At 34.3% G+C, this 20,834-nt stretch overlaps 1 protein-coding gene, 1 long non-coding RNA gene and 1 pseudogene across 4 annotated transcripts; 1 reads left to right on the top strand and 2 right to left on the bottom strand.

The window, feature by feature from the left end:
- Positions 1-3,115: 3,115 nt before the first annotated feature.
- On the bottom strand, positions 3,116-4,564 carry LOC123882936. Of its 3 annotated transcripts, none has more exons than XR_006800037.1 (3): positions 4,460-4,564; positions 3,896-4,026; positions 3,116-3,502 (listed from the first exon to the last, which is right to left on the bottom strand). It is a non-coding gene; the product is annotated as an uncharacterized LOC123882936 (long non-coding RNA). The 3 variants fall into 3 exon arrangements; XR_006800038.1 differs by having other exon boundaries at positions 3,896-3,990; XR_006800036.1 differs by lacking the exon at positions 4,460-4,564 and having other exon boundaries at positions 3,896-4,285.
- Positions 4,565-6,380: 1,816 nt separating this feature from the next.
- LOC123886624 lies at positions 6,381-6,722 on the bottom strand (annotated as a pseudogene).
- Positions 6,723-12,736: 6,014 nt separating this feature from the next.
- On the top strand, positions 12,737-13,264 carry LOC123886623. Its single transcript, XM_045935928.1, has one exon. The coding sequence runs from the start codon at positions 12,737-12,739 to the stop codon at positions 13,262-13,264; it is 528 nt and encodes a 175-aa protein (XP_045791884.1).
- The last annotated feature ends 7,570 nt before the right edge of the window (positions 13,265-20,834 follow it).

The raw sequence follows: 20,834 nt of genomic DNA, 5'->3' as shown, positions 1-20,834 counted from the left end.
TATGTTGGGGTGTCGTATTGGGTCTCGATGGGTCATGGCGATTGGAAGCCATCTTGGTGTTTTGTCCTGCCTGTGGTTGATTCTTGTCTCGATCGTCCTGAGCGGTATTCTTCTTCTCATTGTGGTGCCTTTGAAGGGTTCTAGATTGTTGGTGTTGTGTATCATTGTTTCCTTGTAGTTTATTTGCTTGTTTGTTTTTATGTCTTACCTTTGAAATTGTTGGGTTCTGGTAGAATGAACTTCCAATACCTCAATTGTTTTTCATAACATTCTCATGCATTTTTTTTTTCATTTTTATATTTATATAATATATTTGCTATTAAAAAAAATTGAGTCTGGCCACAGGTAAAGATTCAAGAAAATAGTAGAATTAGGATCGAAGGTTAGTTCTTGTATGTTTCTTCCTCTCTTTTATTATGGTGTTTATTTACTGCCTGTGATTATTGTTATCCCTCTTATTTTAATATACAGCCACAAATTTTACCCTATACAAGAAAGTATTGGTCTGACAAACGAATTTAGCGTGGTTTAAGAAAAGTCAAGCACATACACAACAACTTGAGAGGGAATTGAGCCAATGAAAACAAAGTTAGATATTGAGCCATAAAAAATGTAGGGCTTTAGGACGCACATTCTCTTTTTCCCATCTCCTCCTCGTGCCACATTGGTCCAGTGACTTCGATGTTGAATAATACCCACATAATATGCCTTATAATGACCATGATTTTAATGTGAATAAAGTTGAATTTGTGTTCATCATCTAATTATTTAGATGAGAATATTTGTCTTCACACACGTGCTTGATTTCTTTTTTATCATAGTATATGATATGATTAATCATTTCTCCAAAAAGGTGGGGTGGTAAATAAGCCCTTATCCTTGAGTTAATTTTTCGCTTTTTTCAATTGGTTGAGAAATTTGTTGTGAGATGGGGAATTGATGATTCTTGTGATCAACACTCTTGGTTGACATCATCCTCATAAGGAACAGATTTGCTGCTGTAAAACCGTTGACATAGATGGTTAAAATCATTTTAATTATAATACATATGATCTAAACCGACTAATGTGAAATGAGCTGAGTGATTGAGATTTAATGTGTTAAACTGTGTCCTTTTTTGACTGCGGTAAGTGTTGTCCATCATTATAACTCCTTCTTTTCAATCAGAGCTTCCTCATAATCTCTAATAAATAGTATTAAATTCTTGGTTTAGCTTGGTAATCAAGTAGAAGTGGATCTGGTGTAATGAATAAGTATAGGAGAGAGAATTCTCTTATGTTAATTTAGGGTAAAATGTTTTTTGAGCCATTGATTTGAATGAAGAGAGAAAAGGAAAAGGAAAAAAAAAAAAGAATCGAAAGGTGGTGATTAAACAAATTGAGGAATATGAGGAAAAACAAAGGTCATGCTTGTGGTTATTATAGATGACGCGGAGCGCACCCTCAGGTTTCTTTGAAGGTTTTCATCTTTGCGTGACATTTATTGCGTGACAGGTTGCCCACAAAGTCCAATCTGGTCACTCGAGGCATCTTATCTTTTGCAGCACATTTATGCGTATCTGGATGTGGGGAGGCAGAGTCGGCTCATCATTTATTCATCTCTTGCAGCTTCTTTGGTTCACTTTGGGCTCTAGTTTACACTTGGATTGACATTTCATCGCTGAGCTCCACTACTATCCAGGATCACTTTGTTCAATTTACTTGTTCAGTTGGTGGATTTTGAGCATGCGGTCTTTTTTGCAGCTCTTTTGGCTGGCTAGCGTATGAGTTGTGTGGACGGAAAGAAATCATATATTGTTCAGAGGCTCAAACAGCACTCTTCATCAGTTGTTGGACAAGATCAAACTTTTCCTATAGGTGATTGAAGACGACGAGTGTTAGTTTAGTTTCAAACTACCATAGTTGGTGGTCTAGTCCTTTGTTATATTTGAGCTTTGTATGATTTTTGTTTTTTTCTTTCTTTGTCTCTTTTTAAACTTTGTTAGTCTATCCTGGCACACCTTGTGCTGACGAGGCTGATTTTTACTTATAATATATCTCATTTTGTCTTGATTAAAAAAAAATTATCTTAATTTGTTTTACAAAATTTACATAATTGATATAAATTTTGTAATAAAGAACCCAACCTTTAATATTAATAGCACGTACGTACCCCAACACAAATGACAGCCACACTCAAGTACAAACACATCGTGCCTCTATGCAAAAAATACACAGATTAATGTGATTAAATCAAGCAAAGTCACACTAATAAAAAAGAAAAAAAAAACACTACCAAACCAAGAATCCAAATTACAAGGTCATGCATAGATATGAGTATAAATAATCTAAATTATTTCAACCAAGCTTTACTTTGTAAATGGAAGTGGAGAGGTTTGTGTGATCATAATACCTTATGGACCAAACTATTAGAGCATAGATATGGGAGCTTGGCTGATAATTTTTTGCACTCTAATCTTAGCAATGTCAAAGGTCAATCTTTGTGGTGGCGTGATATTATGAAGATTGGGGGTATTGAGAATATGATGTGTGGTTCAAGACTAATGTGAGCAATCACTACAAGAAAATCACGCTCTACCCACGGCCATTTTTGCCATTACCCACGGCTTCACCACAGGTAAATGCAATTTACCCACGGATTACCCACGGCACGAGGCCGTGAGATAAAGCCTCGTTGGTAATTCATTATCTGCAAAAATGCCGTGGGTAACGCTACCCACGGCCTATCCCACAGTATTATTGAGGACTTCGCAGTGGGTACTTTATCCGCGGAAAAGCTATGAATAAACGCTACCCACGGCATTGCCATGGGTAAAGTCAATTTTATAATAAAAAAAATTAAATAAAAGTTTACTATTTTCCAGTGGCCACTAGTACTACCAATAAATAAATCCCTCAATAATAACTTTAAACAGAAAGCTAAAACATATAACATATAAAAAGCTTATCGATGAAATAATAATTCATATACACAGATCAATATTCATAGAAAAAAAAATGCAAAGTCTCAAAATAAGCATTAATATAACTCCTCATGCATGTTCGTCTTAAGCTTCTTTTCTTTTTTGAACAGCAAAAGATTATATCATATAATAGAAGATGAACAAAAGGACAAGTGGTACTCAATCCAACCACCAAACAAGGGATCTAAAGAACAAGAAATACCCAAGAACCAAAACCAGAAACAGAAGGTTTTAAACCTTGAAAAAGAAACAAATCCTTACCTAGATAAACAATCAAATGGATATCCATCCCATTCATAAAAGCTACAGACATCAGCGTAGCTAGAAAAAATAAACCACTCCAAAGTTACATGCTTAATTGCCTTGAAGCCTTGTTGTGGAAAATTTGCGCATTCCTTGCAAGCCAAACTCTCCAAGTAACATCTTGCCAAATCATATTAAGCCTCATCTTTTGTTGTCTTCTCTGCCCCTGAATTGATGTAATTTGTGCAGCCATCTCATTTGAGACACCTTGGTCCAAATCTTTTCTTCATGAGACATCTATAAAATATATAAACAAAAATCCTAATAAGTTTAATAGACCCAACAATATACCTAAAGATAATAAGACCAAAATTTAAGGAATTAAGCCTTGTAACCATAGTAGAAAGTAACAATAACAAAATGTCAAGACTAGTCAAAATGAACATACCAACCAATTAATATAAAAAGAAACAATTGTCACAACAAATATGCTATCACTGAATCTCCTACAAATAAAGAAGTGTATGAGTTATCAACTCTACAATATATACGATTCAAAAAATGGAATTAAGAAAAAGATAAACAAAACATGAATTAGCTGGTGATAGAAACCAATTATCATAAAAATACATGTTTTTTAGATCATCACTGGACTTCCAAAAGCAAATTATCACATTTCTCAAACCATACCTCAGGATCCCTTTCTATCTCACGAGTGAGTTCTCCAATTGATCAAGGAACAGAGCATACTTGTTGTCTGCATGCATTGATGACTTCATTCCAACCTGCTTAGTTAGTAATGCCATTGTAATCCTAGAATACTTGATAAAATGCATCAAGAAAGGTCAAACTTATAAACCAGCAAGAATGAAAATGAACCGACATTAAATAAAATTAGTCCCTATATATGCTTTCCAACAACTCTTTTTTTTACTGACATGAAAAAATTATATTGTAAACACACATTGATAGCTATGTTATATTATTTAAACCAACTACACATTATCATTACTTTTTCATTGATTACATAACTTTGAAAAGAAGGAAGTAATTTTCAGAAAGCATGGGCTGTAGAACATACAAAATTAATTTAGAGGCAAAAGATTATTATTAGCTAGACATCTCAGAAAGCTTGAAAGAACATATAAAGGCGTAATCATAAAATTTAGACTACTATGTTACAAAGCAGTCATGATCAATTGTTGATTCCATTGACAATCTTAACCAAATATAGATTCAGAAGACATAACTTACCACAATTAGATTTGTTCCAGTGAAGCAAATGGAATATTCTGAAAATGACTCTTTCCTCATGAAAAAATGAAGCAAATGGCACACTCAGAAAAATTACTTGGTGGTCGGTTCATCACAGTTTTTGGCATTTCCTTTTATTAACATAATAAATCTTTCCTTTCGTGGTATCTATGCAATTAACACATTGCAGCAAATAAAATTTAGAATTGTGCAAGTAAAAATCTAATAAACTATGCTACTTAACACTTATTTACCAATTTGACTGCAACATAATGCACCTACCTTAATGTTTGGGTGAGTCATTCAATATGAACTCACCAAGGGAAGGATCAAGTGTAAACCCATTCATTTCATATTATGTGCTAATCACAAACTACAGTCCATAAACTCAATTGGAATGAGATATTCAAAATAGATCAATGTTTGAGGAGCCAGCCATATCCAAAGGGTGAGAATTTACAATGTTGAAAGCAAAAATCCCCTTCACACCCAGATTTCTCAAGTTGTTTCACACAACCCTTGTAAAGCAAAACAAGTTGTTTCTCAAGTTCTTACTAACGAATAATGATTTACCATTACCACACAACATGAATAAATTAAAACTCTACGAAATTGGGGGTAAAATTGAGGATTAGGGTTTTAAAACATTTGGGTCTTTTCACATTTAGAAACAATCATAGGTTAAGCACTCACCAGAAATTCACTTCATCGCTACGCTTAGGAGAGGTAAAGTGCGAATCTGAACAATCTCAGAGAAGTGGAGAACAACCGCTACCTTGTGCGGTGGTGAAGCGGCAAAAACGAGAAGCTGAGAGGACCACAATTCTGCAAGTGTGTTTCTGCGACCAGATGCAAAAATAGAGAGAGATGGTGATGTTTCGTTTCGTTTCATTCATTTGGGTTTAGGGTTTCCTTCTTTGATCTACCGTTTGTGAGAAGAGAGAATGTCTTGAGTGTGTTTTGGTGAGTGAGTGGTTTACTAAAAGGAAGAAATAACATATATTTTTATTTTCTCTTTACCCACGGCCTAGATATCGGTACGTTAGATCTATTGTGTATACCGAAGAATTTTGCTTACTTTCACCGTACCCACGGCTTTGCTCTTGGTATTACTCACGGTAAGTGGCCATGGGTAAAAATACCGTGGGTATATGCAATTATTCTTGTAGTGAATGACGCAGATAACAGACGATGGGGGCTTACTCAATCAGGTATTTTTTCGGTGAATTTGACTGACGAGTTCCTTCACTCTCGCGAAGTTGTTGTGGCTATTGATGAAAATGTAGTAAAAGCTTTATAACAATTATGGTTAAATAATGTTCCATCCAAAGTAAGCATTTTTGGATGGAGGTTATTATTATCAAGACTTCCAACTCGAATGGCTTTGGCAAGAAAATCTATCTTTTTTAATCCGCATGAGCAATGTTGCATTTTTTGTTTTGAAGAACAAGAGGAATTATCTCATGTGCTCTTTAATTGCTCTTTTTCTCAAAAGTTGTGGAAGCGGATTTTTAAATGGATGAATGTGGATTTCATCTCTTTTGATGACGGGTGGAAACATTTTTCCTCTTTTGGAGCTTTATTGAAAAATAAGAAATATGAAAAAGCTCGTCACGTGCCACCACTTGGTGTATGTGGCGTGCGCGTAACAATTTGGTTTTTAGAGGAGAAGCTATTAATTGGAAAGCCTTAGAAGACAAGATTATTTATATTTCATGGTTTTGGTTTATAGGTAAAATAGCTAGTAAGTCTTCTTGTGTTTTTTCAGATTGGTGTAAGGATCCATTAAAATGCATTATTATCATGTAATAGTTGCTATAAGAATTGTAAGGGTTGAGTACCCCTTGTATTCTTTATAATTCAATTTTTGCTTAAAAAAAAAAGGTCATGCATAGGGATTAATTGTTGTTAATTTGTTGGACTACTTCATCATGTCCCTAATTTCAAAGGAGTGCTTGTTCTTCACAACTATGTCATACATGTGCATGGACTTGAACCTATTGAAATCCATAGGAAGGGAAATAAGATCAATGGTGGAGTGTTTATGGAATTGAAGGAGGTCAGGGTCATCATAGTAACGCTCCCATCCTAGCGAATAAAGTTTTCACTCTAAAACCGTGTAAGAAGTGATGATCCCATTGCTTGTGGTGTGAACAAGCACCTTGCGCCGTCCACCTGACCCCTGGCAACAACCTTCCATTGCCTCCACACCATCTACTAGCCTCATTATGCCATTCGGATTGAAAACCCAAACCCCTGACATTCTTGGATTATACAATAGAAGCAAGAAAGAAAGAAACAAGAACAAGTGTGTTGTTTTGTTTAAGGTTTTGTTATGTGATTAGAGATGAGTGTGCAATGAAATGATGGGTGAATGAGGTATTTATAAATGAAATGATGGGTGAGAATACTCTCAATTTTAATATTTTTATTTACATAATATAGTCAAAATTGTTCCAAATGGTAAGGATATAATATTTGGATGTGAGAACAACTAAAGTGGGACTTGGGGACACTACAAGAAAAACGCCCATTATTGGCGGCCAAAAACCGCCAGAAACAGCCAAAAACCGCCAGAAACGACTAATTTAGTGGCGGTTTACTGGCGGCCACGATGCGCCAGTAAATAAGGCGACGGTAACGTTACTGGCGGCCAAAGCCGTCGAAAACGTAGCTGACGAGACTTACTGGCGGCCCAGACCGCCACTAAGTAACAACGGTCAATTCAAAGACCAAGGAAGTTACTGGCGGCCTTGACCGCCGCAAAGTTTAGTGTCAGAAAGGTCAGTTTCTTTTGCAGGTTGCGTCAGAGCTACTGGCGGCTAGGACCGCCACTAAATTTTTCCAGATTTTGACCATTTAGCGACGGTTAGGACCGCCACTACAGCCTTTTCAAATTTTTTTATAAAAAAACGTTTTTAATTAATTATTTTGTTTTAAAAAAACCGTTTTTTTAAATAATAATTGCTTTAAAAAAACATTTTAATTTATTTAAATATAAAATTTAATAATTAATTATTTTGTTTTAAAAAAACATTTTTTTTAAATATTAATTGCTTTAAAAAAACATTTTAATTTATTTAAATATAAAATTTAATATTTTTAATAATTTTATTTATATTTATTTTAAAAAAACTTTTTTTATTTAATATATAAAACAAAATTATTATTTTTTTAAAAAAACGTTTTTTATTTAAATAAAAAATTAAATTGTTAGTATTTCGTTTATTAATATATAAAACATAATTGTTGTTTTTTTATAAAAAATGTAATATTTTCCACTTAAACAAAAATTAAAACAGAATTATTATTTGACTTTAAAATAATTCAATTAAAAAGTACATTAACTATATATATGACATGTATTTATTTCATTAATATATAAAACAGTAATTATTTATTTTAAATTACGTTTTTTTTATTTAAATGAAAATTATATTGTTTTTTCGTATTTTGTTTATTAATTAATAAAACATTATTATTTATTATTTTTAACACTTTTTTTTAAATAAAAATTAAAACATAATTATCATTTTACATGCATGTGGTTAAGTTAAATATTAATAACTATTTTTCTTTTTACACGATCTAATAATTTTGTTAACAAAAATTAAAAATATAGCTTTTAAACATCACATTAAACATATAACCGGCGAGAATAACTTTAAAAAAAATCATATTAAACATGTTAACCAACAATATATTTTAATAATAACAAAAAAAATACTAACTTTAAAAAATCACACAAACATATATATTATACAAACCAAATAATATTACTTACTTGTTGTGCCGGGTAGTGTCTGACTTGGAGTTATTTAAACTAAGCTCCCAACCATGACAACGGACGAACCAACCATGAATCTTTAAATAAAAAAGAGAAAAACAACTATTAATAAAAATATATATAAACATTACAAAACAACTCATAAAGTTTTTTTAAGAAAAAAATTGAACTTACATTTTTATGTTGAGGAAGAGTGGTGTCTACATTATACTCCTATGTACAAATCGCCAGACAAAATAACACTTGCTACAATAAAATTTAAAAACTAACTATTAGCATAAACACAATTTATCATATCAATATAAACATCAAATATTAAACTTGCATGAATATTAGAGAAATACTTACCAAAATGAAGAAAAACAAGAGTGAAATGATAAAAAGTTGGAGAATTTTTAGAGTTAAGAATTTTTAGAGAGATGTTGGAGAAATTTTAGATAGAGAAAGGATTGTAGGAAATGAAAGTTGTGAAGTGAAGGAAGATATATATAGAGGGGTATTAATTTCGTGGAAATCTGTTCTTGGAGCTTATTGGCGGTCAAAGCCGCCACTAAGCCCAACGGTTATTTTTTTTTCAATTTCCAACCATTTTGCGGCGGCCCAGGCCGCCATTAATGTCTGGGCGTGTTCCAAGAAATATTACCGGCGGTCAAAACCGCCACTAAGTCCTCCAACGGCTACTTTTTTAAATTACCAAAACTTTGTGGCGGCCTAGGCCGCCAGTAAGGTCTGAGGCGCCAGTTTTTTTTTTTTTTTATTGTTCCTGGTTAGTTAGTGGCGGCCTGGACCGCCGGTAATGTCCAAGACAATTACTGACGGCCAGGACCGCCAATAAATTCAAATTTTCGTAATTAAATATTATTTGATAAGTTTGTGGCGGTTTTGGTTGATTATTGGGGGCTTAGGCCGCCAGTAAGCTACTGAGGGCCAAGACCGCCAGTAAATTTCGCCGGTAAATGAGTATTTTCTTGTAGTGGGAGTGTTATGAGTGTAACATTCTTAATTTATCCCTTTATTTTATTTTCGAAAAAAAATTAATTTTATTTATTTAATAAGTATGCCACACATACTCAACGTAATTATATTCTGAAATGTTTAGATATTATGTAGCGGAGAATAAAAATTAAACCAAAATAATATAAGTTTCAAAGTCCGAATTGAAAATACTGAATCAAATGACATAGCTCAATTGTTATAAAAAGTTAGCAACATAATTAAATAAAGTTTCTCCCCAACAACATCCTAACAGAGCGACGCCAAATAAATAGCAAAGCAACAGCTATCCGAACATATTAGTTATGATTCATCTCCTACCTGAAAATCTACGGTTGCACACCGTAGGGCCAAACCAGAAGGGGGAATATAAAGGTGAGCGAAAATACATCAAGAAAATAACTGAATTAAAACAACGTAATAACTAGCAACATCATAAACAACAACAAGACCACCTAAGCGGATGGCCACACGCATTCATCAATCAACCACAATCATCAATCAACGATTAAATAAAGAGAAATAAACAACAACATTTAAATGAACAAATATAATTAAAATGCATGCAATGCGTCTAGACTCGCTACATGCATGCGGTACCAATAACAACGGCATTTCCAGTTTTACATCATGAAGGATCAACTTCATTATGAGCAACGTTATTTTCAACTTCATTAAGCAACGTCATTTTCAACATCATTTATACAACTTCAATAGGAAACGTCATTGGACACATGAATGAATGCATATCATGTTATAATAAGTAACGTCAATAGGCAACATCATTTAACAAATTCGATAGACAACTTCATCATCATTATAACAACATCAATAAACAACGTCCATAAGCAACTACAACAACAACGATTACAACATCATAATTTCGGCACAACTCCAACATCATTAAAAGAGATAATTCAACATTATTATAACCACATAGTTCAACATCATTATTCAACAAAACAACAATTCAAACAACACAATTACTATCAACGAGCAACGACTTAAAACAACACCGCTACACAACAATTATTAGCAACTTCGATTACAGCGCCAACTAAAATTTAATAACTCAATTAGTAATTCACTCCTCTTAGGACAAGAACTTATTACTCGTCTTTAACAGAACTCTTAACCAACTTTAACTCGGTTTAGTTTATCAACGAAACGTATGAATTTTAAATCAATTTAATTAATAACAATTGTGAAATAATTCAAATCCTAAACATTATATAAAAGCAGGGAGAGTAAGATACACTAGAGGGTTCTAAAATATTCAAAATACTGTACATAAAATTTTGAGAAACTTTTATAAAATTATAATATTTTTAATCACCTTTTTACCTTAAATAATTAACTAAAAATAGCTACAGGTGTCCGAAAATTCCCAAAGTGGTACCAAAATTTCAAGAACATTATTTAAAATTTCTCTATAAAAACAATAAAATATACGGGAGTCATATAGACGTTGCACACGCCCCCATGCTCTGGGGCTGCGACTGAGCGAGGGTAGGAGACACTGTTCACCTCCTTCACCCGGTTTACTGTAAAACGGGTCACGCGACCCGGATTCTGACCCGGTTCGTTCTCTGTCATTTCTTAACGATAGGCGACGAACCTTATACCGTTTTAATCGTAGTTCAATTTTAGGAAGGTTCCCGGTGTTAGTTTTTAAAATCGGCGATCGAATCGCATATAAAAAGGAGACAAAATCGGCGACCACAATTCATCCAATTTTAAAGTTTTTCTTTTTCAAAATAATCAACACCATCCTTGAACCCCAAGACTCGTACGGATTGTGTTAACAACGATAAACACGACCTCTTATTCACGAAACAGAACACACAAACCATAATACAAGGAAATCAGAATCGGATTTAGATTCCTCTCAAATCAAAACAACAACGACGATGACGACGACAACAACAACAACAACAACATCATATAATAGAAGGAAGCATAAGAGCAACAAAGCACACACATAATAAGTACACAAAGTATTCCTATTGAATTCAGAATTTCAAAAGTATAAAGTTCCCTTACTTAGATTGCAGTGAACTCCTTAGATTGATGTTAAGTTTTTCCTTCTCTTGCTTCTCTTCACTCTCTCACGAACTCTTTCTCTCTCTCACCCACTAGCACTAGTTTTTGTGTTTGTTTTTGTTTGTATCGATATGCTGATTTTTCCTAACCCCAACCCTTTTAAATCATTTAATTTCAAAGGACAAGATTTTCAATACAATTAAAATGAATTTATTAAAATTAAAAACATGGTTTTCTTTTATTTTTATTTTTACTACAATCTTATTCACACCCCTCCTCTTAGCTCTCAACACCTCATTATCTAATTTTTCTACTTCTTTTTTTTTAAATTTTATTTTAGTTCACCAGCATCATTCTACTCATTCTTTTAATTTTATTTTAGTTCACCAACATCATTCTGCTCATTTATTTTCCCCATAATTAATTATTCAACACATCAAAATAATTAAATAACCACACAACAATCAACACAAGCAACTTCTAATAATAATAAAAATATTAATAAACTAATTCTAAAAGTTGGGGCAATGAGCATGTACATACATTTGAATAAAGGATGTTGTGGGTGTTAAATTTCATGTGCATTGGTCTTAATCAGAATGGGGGAGGGAGATGGGGAGGGTGAGGGGTTCTTGATTCCAAAGTATTGTTACCCCACTTTAGAGAATCTTTGTTTTGTTTTGATGAGAATAACTTATTCTAGTACAAAGAGGGATTATAATAATTAACACATGCAAAATGAATATCATGTATAGCAAATTATGATAATTGATTGGCTAGAGAATAATGAGGTTAGACACCTTTAATTTGCTCTAGCAATTGGTTGAGAAAATGTGTGTGTGAAAGAATGTTGAGAAATATAATTTGTATTTTTGTATGGTTACGGATAAATTTGTTTGAGTAACAAGTTTTTTGAGGGCTTGTTTGAGTAAAACGTGTTGTGATATTATTATTATTTGTTAGGAAGCATTTGTTATTGGGCCTAGATTGATTGGGCTTGGCTACTTATGGCACAACTTTGTAAGCCTATATATGAGGCATTTGTGAATGAATGAATAGTATGGATCATTGATTACCAACAAGTGGTATCAGTTAAGCCTTAATCCAAGACCTGTTTTTCGCGCGCGCTAACTAACTCTCAAGAACTGCTGTTCTCTTCTCCGGTGACAGTTAGAGCAGTTACGGTGGTTGTTAACCGTTTTCACCATCTTTCTTGCACGATTTCGCCTTCTGTTCAATTCTTTCCTTCCTCTGTTTCGAGTTATCATGGCAGAATCTTCAAATTTCGCTCAACCATCTATCCCAAAGTTCGATGGTTACTATGAACATTGGGCCATGCTTATGGAGAATCTTCTCCGATCGAAGGAATACTGGACAATGATTGAAAATGGAGTTCTTGCAGCTCCGGCGAATGCAACAACATAAAACAACAACTTGCAGATGCAAGTAAGCTCATGGATTTGAAGGTAAAGAACTATCTTTTCCAATCAATTGATCGAACAATCTTAGAAACAATATTGGAACGTGACACTGCAAAGAATATATGGGATGCAATGCGACGCAAGTATCAAGGTTCAACCAAGGTAAAACGTGCGCAATTGCAATCCCTAAGACGTGAATTTGAGATTCTTGAAATGGAAGAAAGTGAATCTGTCACTGATTTCTTTGCAAGAACGCTCAAAATTGCAAACATCATGACTGCACATGGTGAAAGGATGGAACAAGTGACAGTAGTTGAAAAGATTCTTAGATCAATGACTGAGAAATTCAATTACGTGGTATGTTCAATCACTGAATCAAATGATGTAACTACTATGTCCATAGATGAGTTACAAAGCAGTCTTCTTGTTCATGAGAAGTTAATGAAAGGCAAGAGTCATGGTGTCATAGTTGGAGCGGAGCAGGCTCTCAAGATTTCCAATGTTGGTAGAGGGAGAGGTCGTAGTTCTTCCTCAAGAGGGAGAGGGCACTCATTCTTATAGTGTCCTGATTGGGATGCAAATGCAAACTATGCTGAGTTTGGTAGTGAAGAAGAAATGCTTCTGATGGCATTTTCTGATATGAACACTGAATACAAGCACGAGGCTTGGTACCTTGATAGTGGCTGCAGCAATCATATGGTTGGCAACAAAGATTAGTTGTTTGAACTTGATGAAAGTTTTAGAGAATCAGTGAAATTAGGGAATGACTCAAAGATGGCTGTAATGGGTAAATGTAATGTGAAATTAAACATTGAAGGAAGAATTCATGTGATTACTGATGTGTACTACCTTCCTGGCTTAAGCAACAATCTACTTAGTATAGGCCAATTGCAACAGAAGGGCATCACTATTATTTTTAAAAATAATACTTGTCAACTATTTCATGAAGAGAAAGGATTAATCATAAGTACTGCTATGACTACGAATAGAATGTACATCATCAATGCACCTGTGATAACTCCAAATTGTCTGCAAATGACAAAAGATGAAGAAACTGACCTATGGCACAAAAGATATGCACATCTCAGCCTTAAAGGGTTGAAGGTATTGACTGGAAAAAATATGGTCAAAGGTTTACCTGAACTAAAAGATAATGAAGAGAAATGCAGTGATTGCTTGTCAGGGAAGCAACACAGAGACAACATTCCAAAGCAGACAAATTGGAGAGCTTCTCAAAAATTAGAACTTGTGCATTCAGATATCTGTGGTCCCTTAAACCCTAAGTCCAATGGAGGGAACATGTACTTTATCACTTTCACTGATGATCTTACTAGAAAAACTTGGACTTACTTTATGCAAGAAAAATCTTCTGCATTTGAACTGTTTAATGATAGGGGTGGTGAATTCACATCTGCTATGTTCAATGATTTCTGTAGTTCTCAAGGTATAAAGAGACAATTGACAGCTGCCTACACTCCACAACAAAATGGAGTTTCATAAAGGAAGAATAGAACACTATTAAATATGGTCAGAAGCATGTTATCTTGCAGAAAAGTACCTAAAAGATTTTGGCCAGAAGCAGTTAATTGAGCCACTCATGTGATGAACAGATGTCCTACCTTTGTTGTGAAGAACATCACACCAGAAGAAGCATGGAGTGGACACAAGCCATCAGTAAAGTACTTCAGAATATTTGGATGTGTGGCTCATGTACATATTCCAGATGCTCAAAGAAAGAAATTGAACAGAAAAAGCATCAAATGTATTCATCTTGGTGTTAGTGAAGAATCCAAGGCTTACAAACTCTACAATCCAAAAGAAAAGAAAATCATTGTCAGCAGGGATGTAGTGTTTGAAGAAAATAAAAGTTGGAATTGGGATAAGAAAGGTGAAGCCTAAAAAATTGTTGATCATATCAGTGATAGTGAAGACAATAATGATCTTGCAGCAGACAATGAAGATGTTAATCATAATGAGGCTGACATTGACAATGAAGATGTCAATGGTAATCATGAAAGTGACATGGACCTAGAAAACACCAGTGATGAATCACTTTCACCCAGACAAAGAAGGCCCCCTGGATATCTCAGTGATTATGTAACCAGATCTGAAGAGCTGGACAACATTGATCAAATGCAAAACCTTGCAATAGCCATGTTCAGCACAAGTGAAGATCCAGAAACTTATGAAGAAGCAGCAAAATTGAAAGTTTGGAGAGAAGCAATGGAATCAGAAATCAGTTCAATAGAATCAAATGATACTTGGGAGTTGACTACTCTTCCTCAAGGAGCAAAAGCAATAGGTGTTAAGTGGATATTCAAAACCAAATTTAATGAAAATGGCAAGATAGAGAAGTACAAAGCCAGACTGGTAGCAAAGGGATATTCACAAAAACATGGGATTGATTATGGTGAGGTATATGCACCTGTTGCAAGATGGGATACTATAAGAACAATTCTTTGCTTAGCTGCTTATGAAAAATGGCCTGTGCTACAACTTGATGTCAAGAGTGCTTTTCTTCATGGAGAATTAATGGAAGATGTGTATGTAATGCAACCATTGGGATATCAGAAAGGGAAAAGTGATGAAGTGTACAAGCTCAAAAAGGCCCTATATGGTTTGAAGCAGGCTCCTAGAGCTTGGTACAGTAAAATAGAATCCCACTTCATAGCAGAAAAATTTGAGAAATGCACTCATGAACATACCTTGTTTGTCAAGCAAGGCAGTAATCAGAAGATTCTGATAGTTAGCATATATGTGGATGATCTTATCTACACTGGTAATGATGCTTTAATGATGGATGAATTCAAAGCATCAATGAAAGATAAGTTTGCAATGACAGACCTTGGGAAAATGAAGTATTTCTTAGGAGTTGAAGTAAGTCAGAGTGAACAAGGAATCTTCATACATCAGCACAAATATAGTACTGAAATTCTAAAAAAGGTTTGGAATGATGGACTGCAACAAAGTATGTAGCCCAATTGTCACTGGATGCAAGCTAGTGAAGGATGAAAATGGGAGAGCTACTGATGCTACTACATACAAGCAGATGATTGGATGTCTTATGTATCTCTTAGCCACTAGACCTGACATGACTTTTGCAGTGTGTTTGGCTGCTAGATACATGGAGAGACCAACTGAAATGCACGTTGTAGTGGTCAAAAGAATAATGAGATACTTGAAAGGAACACTGAAGTTTGGTATGTTGTACAAATGTAAGAACAACACTGAGTTAACTTTACAAGGTTGGAGTGATTCAGACTATGCTGGAGATCATGATGACAGAAAGAGTACCTCTGGATATGTGTTTACATTAGGGGGAAGTGCAATTTGCTGGTCATCAAAGAAACAACCTATAGTCACTCTATCAACAACTGAGGCTGAGTTTGTATCTGCAGCCTCATGTGCTTGTCAATGCCTGTGGTTGAAGAATGTGTTAGATCACTTGCACATTGAGCAAAATGGCTGCATTATTGTTAACTGTGATAATAGTTCCACTATCAAGCTATCTAAAAACCCTATTATGCACGGCAAGAGCAAGCACATAGATGTAAGGTTCCATTTCCTAAGGGATCTATGTAAAGATGGAGTAGTTGAATTGCAATATTACAAGTAACAGGAGCAGCTGGCAGATATCATGACTAAGCCCCTTAAACTTGATAGTTTCTGCAGATTAAGGGAGGGAATTGGAATGTGTGAGCTTCAAAACTAATTTAGTGTGCTGCATCATCAGGAATGTGGTTATGTTTGTCTTGCCTGTTTCGTTTTGCAGTTTGGTTTGCTTGATTTGGTGCACTGCTTGTGCTCATAGGCGCGCCTGCAACTTGTGGTTCTGCAATTTGTGTTTTTTTGCAATTTGTACTCTTTTTACTTGTAATGTTTTGGAAGTTTTAAGTAGGAGTTTTTTAAGTAGGAGTTTAAGTTGATCAGTTTGTAATGATCAGCTTAAGGGAGGGTTTGTTAGGAAGCATTTGCTATTGGGCCTAGATTGATTGGGCTTGGCTACTTATGGCCCAACTTTGTAAGCCTATATACGAGGCATTTGTGAATGAATGAATAGTATGGATCATTGATTACCAACATTATTATTATTATTATTATTATTATTATTATTATTATTATTATTTGTGAATGAATGAATAGTATGGATCATTGATTACCAACTTTGTAAGCCTATATACGAGGCATTTGTTTCATAATAATAATAATAATGATTTATTTCAAAAGTAATTGTAGGTTTCTTTTCCTTTTGATAAGTAACAGCTGCTCATCCTAATAATTATTATTTTCATTTTATTTTTTTTTGACATAAATTATTATTTTCATTGTTTTGTAACAAACAAATCCTAATCTTAATAGCCACTTAAGGAGTCTACAACATTCAAAAGGAAAAGAAGCTCTTGACCTTGTATAAATATGTATCAGTAGAGCATGAGAAGATACAGAGAAAAAACTTTGAGACAGAAACAAAATTCACTCTTTCTCAAAACCAGATTTCTTTGTTTCATTATTTACTTCCCTCACATATTGTCTCACTCTGAGGTTTAACATCAACCTGTTTCAAATTATTTCTTGCTAGTTTTGTTACCTCATTGAGAAGGGTCTGTTAAATCCGGGGGGATTTGCGCATAACAGCGGATAAATCCTTGAGGACAGTGCGTTCAGCACGTCTCGGATCAAATCGTTGTTTTCTTTCATTGCAGGTTTTGGTACACTGATACAGTAGCAGAACAACATCTACTTGCGTGAAAAAATCCTTATAACAACAGCAGGTTCGCCGCAAGTTCGCAAAACGGTAAATTTCTCCAACAATCTCAATGGCGGCGCTTCAAATCAACACGACAACAATGGCGGCGCTTCAAATCAACACGTCGTTCTCGTTCCAACCGTCATCTACGCAAAACAGTTTCCCGACGTTACAAAAATTGAAGAATTTGATGAAGCAAAGGAGATATGGGATTCAATGGCTACCAAGTATACTGCTGAAGATGCTGGAAAACAGAAATTTGTCATCGGTAATTATTATCGGTGGGAAATGGTCGAAGAGAAGGACATCAAGACGCAGATTAATGAATATCACAATCTAGTGGATGATTTGAAAACTGAAAACATCACTCTTCCAGATGCGTTTATTGCTAGGATCCTCATAGAAAAACTTCCGAAATCGTGGAAAGATTACAAAAATCAGCTCAAACACAAACAAAAGCAGTTACCTCTGGCTGATTTAATCACTCACATCATCATTGAGGATACCAACAGAAAAGAGAGCAAGGCTGCAAAGGCAAAAGCATTAGCTGCAAAAGCGAATCTGGTACAGAACAAAACTCGTCATAAGTCTCAAAAATCAAGGTATGATCAAAAGTCTGAGAGTAAACCTGATCACAATAATAATAATTATGTTCCTCGTGTTACTAAACCCACCTTTAAGAGAAAAGGAGACTGTTATGTTTGTGGCAGGCCAGGCCATCATGCACCTCAATGTAGATATCGCAAGGGAAATGACAATCCTCCCAAGCCAAGGGCAAACCTGGCTGAAGGAGATGATAAAAATAATGATGTTATTGTTGCGGTCATTTCTCAAGCGAATATTGTGACTGATGTGAGTAAGTGGGTGATAGACTCTGGAGCTACCAGACATATTTGTGCTAACAAAGATGCGTTCACCTCCTACACTGCTATGGGGGATGGAGAAGAACAAGTTTATCTTGGCGACTCTCGTACTGTGGCTGTTCATGGAAAAGGAAAAGTTATGCTCAAACTCACATCAGGAAAAACTTTGACTTTAACTGAGGTGCTGCATGTGCCTGAGATCAGAACCAACTTAATTTCTGTGGCTCTATTGAACAAGGGTGGGGTTAAAGTGTCATTTGAGTCTGACAAGATTGTAATGACAAAAAATAATGTTTTTGTGGGAAAAAGTTATTGTGATCAGGGCCTCTTTGTACTCAACATTTATGAAGTTATTAATAGTAATGTTTCTTCTTCTGCTTATTTGATTGACTCTTATGATATATGGCATGCTAGATTAGGACATATTAGTTCTTCCTATGTTATGAAATTGCATACTCTTGGATTGATCACTTTAAAAAATAAGCAATTTGATAAATGTGACATTTGTTTAGAATCAAAATTAACTAAGAAGATATGCAAATTTGTCCCACGTGAATCTGAACCCCTTAGTTTAATTCATTCTGATCTAGGAGATTTGAAACAAACCATGTCTAGAGGAGGCAATAAATATTACATAACCTTTATAGATGACGTTTCTAGATTCACTAAAGTTTATTTGTTGAAACATAAAGATGAAGCATTTGATAAATTCCTTTTATACAAAGCTGAGGTAGAAAATCAATTGAGTAGGAAAATTAAAAGGGTTAGATCTGATAGAGGAGGAGAGTACATTTCTTTTAATGATTTTAGTGAGAAAGAAGGAATAATTCATGAATTAACTCCCCCTTATTCTCCCGAATCAAATGGAGTAGCCGAAAGAAAAAATAGGACATTAAAAGAAATGATGAATGCTATGCTAGTTAGTTCCTCTGCACCAAACAACCTTTGGGGTGAAGCTTTGTTAACTGTATGTTTTGTTCAAAATAGAACTCCTCATAAGAAAACTGGAAAAACACCTTATGAATTGTGGAAAGGTTATAAACCAAACCTTAGATATTTGAAAGTGTGGGGGTGCTTAGCTAAAGTGATGTTACCTGATCTTAAAAAGAGAAAAATAGGTTCTAAGACCTCTGATTGTTTATTTATTGGTTATGCTTGCTGCATATAGATTTCTTGTTCTCAAAAGTGATGTGTTTTCTTGTAACATTATTATTGAAACTAAAAATGCAGAATTTTTGGAAAATATTTTTCCTCTTAAAACTGAAAGTGTTGTTCAGCAACCTTCATTAGAAATTTCAAGTAAAAATCCATGTAATGATTTAAGAAGAAGTAAAAGACAAAGAAAAGAGACATCCTTCGGAAGTGATTTTTATACATATCTTGTTGAAGATGAACCTAAAAATTTTTATGAAGCAATTTCTTCTCCTGATGCAAAATTTTGGAAAGAATCTATTAAAATTGAAATGGATTCAATTTCTAGAAACCATACCTGGACTTTAGTTGACTTACCTAAAGGAGCTAAAGTCATTGGTTGTAAATGGATTTTTAAGAAAAAATATTTACATGATGGTTCTATTGAAAAATATAAAGCTAGATTAGTAGCTAAAGGTTTTACTCAAAAACAAAATATTGATTATTTTGATACTTTTGCTCCGGTAACTAGAATTGCATCAATTCGTGTTTTAATAGCTCTTGCATCAATTTATAAACTAGTTATTCATCAGATGAATGTCAAAACAGCTTTTTTAAATGGTGATTTAGAAGAAGAAATTTATATGTCACAACCCGAAGGATGTGTAGTTTCTGGCCAAGAAAATAAAGTGTGTAAACTTCTTAAATCATTATATGGTTTGAAACAAGCATCAAAGCAATGGCATGAGAAATTTAATCAAGTTTTAATTAGTGATGGTTTTTTATCCATTGAAGTTGATAAATGTGTATACACTAAATCTGTGAATAATGAATGTGTCATTATATGCTTATATGTTGATGACATGCTTATCTTTGGTACTTGTATTGATATTGTGACTAGAACCAAGTCTTTTCTTGCTTCTAAATTTGATATGAAAGACATGGGAGAGGCGAGTGTAATTTTGGGAGTTAAAATCATAAGGAAGGATGATAGTATAATACTATCTCAAGAACATTATGTTGAGAAACTTCTAAAGAAGTTTAATTATTATGACTGCAAGTATGTGAGTACCCCTTATGATGTTAACTCTCAATTAAAAAAGAATAGAGGTGACTCTGTAGATCAAACTCAATATGCCCAAATTATAGGGAGCTTACTGCATTTGATGAATTTCTCACGACCTGATATTTCAGGTGCAGTAGGTAGATTGAGCAGATATACACATAATCCTATTCAGGATCATTGGGAGGCACTTGTTAGAGTTTTGAAATATTTGAGAGGTACCATGAATTATGGTATTGAGTATAGTGGATTTCCCGCTGTATTAGAAGGATATAGTGATGCTAACTGGATCTCTGATTCAGACGAGACAAAATCTATAAGTGGTTA

This window comes from Trifolium pratense, linkage group LG5, assembly GCF_020283565.1.
Source record: "Trifolium pratense cultivar HEN17-A07 linkage group LG5, ARS_RC_1.1, whole genome shotgun sequence".
NCBI lineage: Eukaryota > Viridiplantae > Streptophyta > Magnoliopsida > Fabales > Fabaceae > Trifolium > Trifolium pratense.
Note: the sequence above shows the minus strand (reverse complement) of the source record. Positions and strands in the feature narration are given on the sequence as shown.

Excerpts from the sequence above, each read along its gene's own strand:
- LOC123886623 (XM_045935928.1), top strand. The coding sequence starts at position 12,737 with ATGGATTTGAAGGTAAAGAACTATCTTTTCCAATCAATTGATCGAACA.